The sequence below is a fragment of the Lynx rufus genome, unplaced genomic scaffold (genome assembly GCF_022079265.1).
Source record: "Lynx rufus isolate CCGP_SWC_20201006 ecotype Redwood Valley unplaced genomic scaffold, mLynRuf1.p SCAF_24, whole genome shotgun sequence".
In the NCBI taxonomy this organism is placed as follows: domain Eukaryota; kingdom Metazoa; phylum Chordata; class Mammalia; order Carnivora; family Felidae; genus Lynx; species Lynx rufus.
In genome coordinates, this window is record NW_025814839.1 from 20,976,763 (window position 1) to 20,983,844 (window position 7,082).

Genomic DNA, 7,082 nt, shown 5'->3' on the forward strand with positions numbered 1-7,082 from the left:
AACCAACGAAGGAGCCATATTGCTCACCTTCTTTTGTGAAGTCTTCTCGGTTGAGAAGAATAATCTTTAAGCTCTCTCTTTCTTTTTCCTTTTTTCTCTTCCCCTTCCCCTCCCTCCCTTCCTTCTTCCCTTCCTTCTTTCTATCCTGCTTTCCTTTCTTCCTCCTTCCCTCCTCCCCTCTCTCCTCCCCTTCCTTCCTTTGTCTCAGAGATGTTAGGGGCTTAGGAAAATCCTAGTCCATTTTGGTCACTATCCCGGCAGGTTTTGGAGTTTGATGACCTGGGGTTCAGACCCACCCAGCCTGATGGCACACTAACAGTGAAGTCACCTTGTACACACATTTCATTGGGAAACACAGCAGGACCCAGCTTAGAAGGCGCTGTGCCCGACACTCAAGCTCATATGCTCAGTAATCACAGTATCTGGATTCAAATCTTACCTCTGCCACTTCCTAGCTGATGACCTTGAGCTTCCTGAACTAATAGCTTCCTAAGCCTCGGTTTCCTCATCACTAAAATGGACAGAAATTGGGAAGATTAAATAATACAACCTATGTAAGTGCCTGATGTATATTCAGTAATCGTTGGAGACGGTGATTATGAACGAATTGCCCACACATACATTGTAACCTGTTTCGCTTTATGACTCCCTTCAGTTTGACTAGTTTTACTTGAGTGCTTACCCTGTACCAGGAACAGTGGTGGGCAGAGGATACGCCTCCAACACGCATCTGACAAATATTTATTGGCCCCTGTCATACATCAGCGAAATCTGCACACGAGCGTGGGGAATGTGGAAAACGAGGCAATGGCGAGGCATGGTGTTAAAAAATTGATGCCAGGGGCGCCTGGGCGGCTCAGTCGGTTCAAGCATCGGCTCAAGCATCCAACTCTTGGTTTCGGCTGAGGTCATGATCTCATGGTTTGTGAGTTCGAGCCCCACGTTGGGCTCTGTGCTGACGGTGCGAGCCTGCTTGGGATTGTCTCTCTTCCGCTCTCTCTCTGCCCGTCCCCCACCCTCGCACTGTCTCTCTCTATCAAAATAAATTAACATTTAAAAAAATTGAAAGAAAATGATGCAAGACTGCAACCACTTCTTGGCTTGTTGACTCTCGACACAGAGCTTAACCTCTCTGTGCCTCCACTTCCCAATCTATAAAATGGGTATGATAACTGCATCTATTGGGGTTGTCGTGAGGCTTCCCTGAACCAACCTACATAAACCACTTATCACAGGGCTTGGAACCAAATCAACACTCAGTGAACACTGTTTTCATTGTTAAGACGTGGCCCCAGCCATGTTGTAAATGACATCAGACATGTCCGCTGACCTCCACCTGACTCATCATCACTGTACCCTCCCCTAGAACCAGCCCCTTCTCTCCCCACCCCCTACCTTCACCCGACACCAAAAGGCTGCTTCCGAGGAACCACAGTAACCAGAGGCTTATGCAAATATGCAAATCTAGTGAGGCAGTGTTTACCCAGTGCTGGGGCGGCTCTACTGGGCTACTGGGACCCGCTGTCTTCAGAGAGGCTTGCTCCGGTGTGTCACCACAACCTCTAGCGGACAACAGCTAACACAGCGCCTCACAGGCCTTTGTTCCAGGCTTCATGCGCTGAGCCCACGAAGTCCCGGGGAGAGCACGGAGGAGGGGCAGGTCTGACGATTTCTTTTAGAAAGGTGTCAGGCTGTGTGCCCACCTGCCTGCCCCTCCCACTCACTCACTTCCCTCTGGTTTTTCCCGTGCGTGCGTGATGTGCTCCGAAAGTGAAGCTTTCTTCACAGTCTTTTACTATCCCACCGTAGAACAATCGCCCCTGTCTGCTGGCACCTGTCACATCCCTCCGGGGCCAGCTCAAATGCTACCTGCTCAGGGAAGCCCACCAGGCGAAAGTGTACCACACTGGCCCGTGAGATCCCACAGCACTCTGATATGCCCCCTCCCGAGGCGCAGATCACAGAGCATGGATGCCAGTGGGTTACTTCCGATCTCTCTTGCTAAGCGGTCATTACTGGGACAGGGACCCCAACATATTACTCTGTCTCTCCTGCACCCTACGGGGGGCCTGCCACATGCATAGGAAGGGCTCAGTAAATTAAATGAATGAACAAGTAAATGTCTTTTCCAGGAGATTCTCTCCTTGTATCTCCTTTCCAACCGTTAGACTGCCATCCTACACCTCTGGTGCCACGGACTCTGCTTCCTGATGGTAATATTGGGGTTCAAAGATTTACAGTAGGAGGCCTTGGGAAGGAAGGATGCCGGCACCATCTCCCACATCCGCCCTTTTTACTTGGGCCTCAGTCACCCAGATATTTATGCCAACATCTGCTTCACCAACTTCAGGGATTCGCTCCCTTGGTGCCTACTAATAGGGGCAATTTGCTTTTTGAAAAGCAGGGGAAAAACAGAGGAAATGTTACTTGAGCACCTACTACGTGCCAGGTGCTTTACAAGGAAGTGTTACAGAATCATTGCAAACATCCTTCCAGACCAGGACCATCAGTCCCGCAGCCCTGCCCCCATTTCACAGATGGTAAAATGGATGCTCAGAGAAGACGGTGCTGTGGAAAGTCGCACATTCATGAACACTGGACCTGGACCTGGACCCAGGTTTTAGAGGCCAGCATATCTCTTTTCCAGAACCCTATCAATCTGATACCAGTGCCCAGCGCATACTCCCCAGAACTCCCCATGGCCTTGTCATGGCCTCGTTATGGCCTCTTTGGTGTTTTGCAGTTTGGCTCCATGAAGGAAACCACAAGCTGGTAGAGGAAAGGACAGCAGGACTCTGCATTCTGAGGTTGCTTTTCTTGGAGCATTCTCCTGCCTTTGCATTCTTTCCTTCCTCTGTTTCCACTGCATGTCAAGTGTCAATCAATAATTTCTCTCTGAGAAATAGGAATCAATCGTAGGAAGCAGCAAAGGGGGGGTGGGGTGGAGGTGGTGGCGAGACCATCTTTAGCGCTCCGCTCTGCCCTGCCGACCTTTGGTATTGCACGCACCTGCTGGTTACAAAGGTCAGAACTGCCCTAGGTCACCAACTACAGCTTTGAGCGCCCCTAGTGGAGGTCTGAAGCACGCCACTGGACCAAACAGGGGGACCAGTAAATTGAGCCGTTTGGAATAGCTTTGTGAATAGCCGGAATGTACTTGTGAGCAAAACCACAAAACAAGCCACTCTGATCAGGAAACATCCTTCTGTCTTGGAAAAGGGAGGACTGACTATAACATTATCGTCCTAATGTCTAATGAAACTTTGCGAACACAAGAAGAATCCCTCAAGCTTAGATAAGGTGGCCCCTGGCAGAAGCAGCCAAAACTCCGTGGAAAACAATGGCAATCCATAATGAAAATAGTTGTTAAGTGAATTTAACAACAACGCACATTAGAGACTAGAGGAGGCAGCAAATTTGAGTCTTATTGAGCAATATTGAATTTGCTTTATTAATTCAAGAGAAAAAGAAAAGAAATTACACTCACGCTCTGCAGTCTTAGCACGGAGCTACAATTATTCCCCATGTGCATATTTTAGACAATAAGAAGCCTCTTCAAAAACAAGTTATACTTTATACTTATTCATGCCTTACAGCAAAATGGCCCAGAGAATCACGTGACCTGCATAAGAATGTAGCAACAAGTCCCTTTCAAGTATTTACAAACCTCCCTCAACTCCACAGGCAAACAGGACTAATTTGCAACAAGGTATTAGATGTTCGGCTCTCCTTCCACATTAGCGGGAAGTTGGGCTCCATGTTAAAAATAGAATTTACTGTGGAAGGTCAATTGTTTCCAAAAGCACCATCAGAATTGGCAGTGTTCATTGGCTATCCTCACTCTTTCCTTAAGACTTAAGAGTCTAAGAGTCAGAAGTTCACAGTTATTAATGAGCCTTCCGAAGTAGTGCATCAGTTGACTTTAATTTGGCGGTGACCTGAAGTTAATTAAAAATATATGCTGGCTAGCTATAGTGTTGAACAGTTGGGAAAATAATATGAAATGTCTTAAAAATTAACACACGCACATTTTGTATTTGAAGCCAGGGAAAGAAGCAGGATATGAAATCCTTGTCTCGGATGACAATTCAAGAGTTGCCATTAAGGCATTTTTCCTGGAGGGTGGTGTATTGGAGTGTGGTCCTCAGAGGTAGAATCACTTGAGAAAAGCCAGCAAGACACTGGGTAGCTTTGGGTTCTTTCTGTGTGTTAGTCACAACACAGATTCAAAAGAGGGGGGCGGGGAATGAGAGAGGGAGATGTGGACTCTGTTCAAGGCCACCAAGCCATTGTGGAAAGACAGCTAATTAAGGAAGAGCATGTTGTGGTGGAAACGATTTATTTAAACCGATTCTCTTCCCCCATCTTTCCCAGAGAAATTGTCCAGACCTGGTGTAAACTGTGAATATTATTGCTTCATAAAAGGGGGGTTCTTTAATGATATGCTTTGTTAAACAAAAGGTGATGAATTATTTCCTTCGCTCTGCACTCCAGGGCTCCACATTTAAAAAGAAGGGGGGTGGGGATAAAATGCCTGATTTATGCTGAGGAGGGCACTCCAGGCTGTGGGTAAGAGTTGAAAGGAATGGGACCCGGAACTAGGGCCCACGAAGCTGAGAGCTGTCCGCGGCCTTTGGTGCTGAAAGCAGGTGTGCACGCCAGGGGTCCAGAACGCCCCAGGGTGAAAGGGCACCGCCTGGGCCCCAACTCCGGGTCAAGACCATCCAAACAGAAATGAGTACCCAGGTGGGGTGGGTGTGCGCCCCCGACAGTCTTCAGTCTGGGCAGACCCTGCAACTGCCCTGCTTTTTCCCACGTGAGTTTCTGGGAGCCGGAGTTGGATCTTTCAAAAGGCTAGGTCCGGTGGTCTACCAATGCTACCCTCCACTTTTGGGTCTCCTACTGAACTGATTAAATCCTCAAAGCTCTCCCGCTTGGCTCGGTGTGAATGAAGCGCCCAACCCCCCAACGCACAACTTTTCCTGGGGGACCTCAGCGGGGTGGAGAAGAGGGTGCGGCTCCGGGTCTGGGAAGGAGGAGCAGCGGTCCTCCCCTAAACTTGGACCCCTCCCCCCCTTCCCAACCGGCAAGCACGTGGTGGGTGAAACTAGTACCCACCCCTCCAATTCATAACAGTGTTAAGAGACGCTAGGCTGTTGGGGGTGGGGGTGGGGGAGGGGAGTGTCCGCTCAGGTTCCCGACTGTGACCTGCCATCTCTTCCTCCCCCGCAAGTTCTGAGGACCCTGAGGGCCCTCCACCGGCCTCCAGGCGAAAGCCACACCCAAGTTCGGCTGCCAGACACTTGGCTGGGATCGGTCCAGGGACCCAGTCCCGCGAGGCAGCCTGAACCAAAAGGGTCCTAGAGTGGGAGGGCTCGGCATTAGGACGCACCCGCCCCCCCCCCCCCTCCAGACGCACTGTTCGAGTCTAGTCCTCAGTTGCAGGGCGGGTCAGCTGCCGCCACCCCCCCCCCTTCTCGTCCTCTCCCCGAAAGGGTGAGAATTATCTGGCTCTCAGCCCCGGGTGCGGTTGCAGAGTGCTCCGGGCATCTGGGGTTTGGAGGCGACCCCACTCCAAGGAGATTCTCTGGGGCTGCAAAAGGGAGTCAGCCCCACAGCCGGGAAGACCGAAAGGGAGCCCGCAGCCGGGAAGCGCCGGAGTCCTTCAGACACATCCCCGCCTCCACACTCCCAGCAGCCCGGGCCGAGGGGACGCGGTTCCTAGACCCGAATTTGGGTGGCCGCCCCCGCTCCCCATCCCAGCGGGCGGTGCTTGAGTCGCCCGGGTGGGCCACGACCCCCCGCCGCCCCGCACACGCCGCAACTTTGCCCCCTCCCCCGCCCCGCCCCTCCGGGCGCTTACCTCCCGCCAGAGCTGCCGCGGGGCTCCCCAGAAGCAGGGCGAGGAGCAGCGAGGTCCCGCCGAGTCCCGCGGCGGGCGGCCGGGCCGCGGGCATCGTGGCTGCGGGGCGCGCGGGGCCGCGGGCTGCGGACAGGCGGACGGGCGCGGGAGCCTGGAAGCGGGGAGGCGGCGAGCGCGCAGGGCAGGCGCTGCGAGGCAGGGGTCCGCGGGCCCGGGCAGCCGCCGGAGCCCCCCGGGCGGACGCGCGCTCAGCCCCGCGATCGCTCTGGCCGAGCTGCGCCGGGCGCGGGCGGGCGAGTGAGGAGGAGCCGGCGAGCGAGTGAGCGAGCGGGGAGCGAGCGGGAGGAGGGAGGGGGCTGGGGCCGAGTCTGTGCCGAGCGAGTGCGAGGAGGGAGGGAGGGGGCGGGCGGGCAGCAGGGAGAGGGGCCGCCGCGCCCCGGGGCCAGCCTCCGCCTCCAGCCGCCGGCCGTCGGCCCCGCAAAGTTTAAAGCCAATTCCCCTGGCGTCCTGTGGGCCGAGCCTTTCCTCCCAGCGGATGCTCGCGGCAGCCCAGCGCGGGCCAGGCGAGGCCGGAGAGCGTCCTGACCATTTTCCAGACGGGGAGATGAAGGCCTCAAAACCGAGCGCAGCCTTCAGCCTGCGAGCAGCCTAGAGCTTTCCATGGCTCAGCCTCCCGGAATGACCCCAGTCCCAGATCTCCCAGCCGCATCGCAGCCCCTCGCAGGTCCCTCTGGGCCCCAACCAGCCCTCTGCCCTGCCAGCCTCCCTTGTTTCCAAAGCGAGTCCCGTAACCTAGAAAGTGTCCCACTCTGTGGATCTGATGAGAGTTGTTAATCTCTCTAGAACAACATAAATGGCCACGAAATTGTGTATCCAATACTTGCGTTGGGGGCGGGGGTTCCCATGCCTGTGAAGCCTCACCAGGGACTATAAATTAAAACTGATCTGTTCTAATGTGAGTTCCATCGTCCACATCCCCATTGTCAACAGGGAGCCAGAGCTAGCCAGGGCTTCCTCTCAGCTCAGGCCCTTAGCTCTGCTGTATATGGGCCCTTCCCCTATCTGAGCTGGATTTCGGGGCCCACCCTCCAAGCGGTGCTCTTGCCCAGCCCTGACTCTCAGCATCGTGTCTTTTGTCCACGAATAGAGGTGGTGGGGGACAGTAGAGGGGGGAGACAGGCGGATGCTTAGGGACAGGCGTTGGCCAAGGGCTAGATGG

General features: G+C 54.0%; 1 protein-coding gene across 1 annotated transcript in view; it reads right to left on the reverse strand.

Moving 5' to 3' along the window:
* The window catches only part of SEZ6L (seizure related 6 homolog like), a 179,737-nt gene extending 173,780 nt beyond the window's left edge, over positions 1-5,957 (reverse strand). Inside the window, exon 1 of the mRNA XM_047088516.1 lies at positions 5,864-5,957. Coding sequence (XP_046944472.1) covers positions 5,864-5,957 — 94 coding nt within the window. The remainder of the gene's footprint in view (positions 1-5,863) is intronic.
* Positions 5,958-7,082: the final 1,125 nt, after the last annotated feature.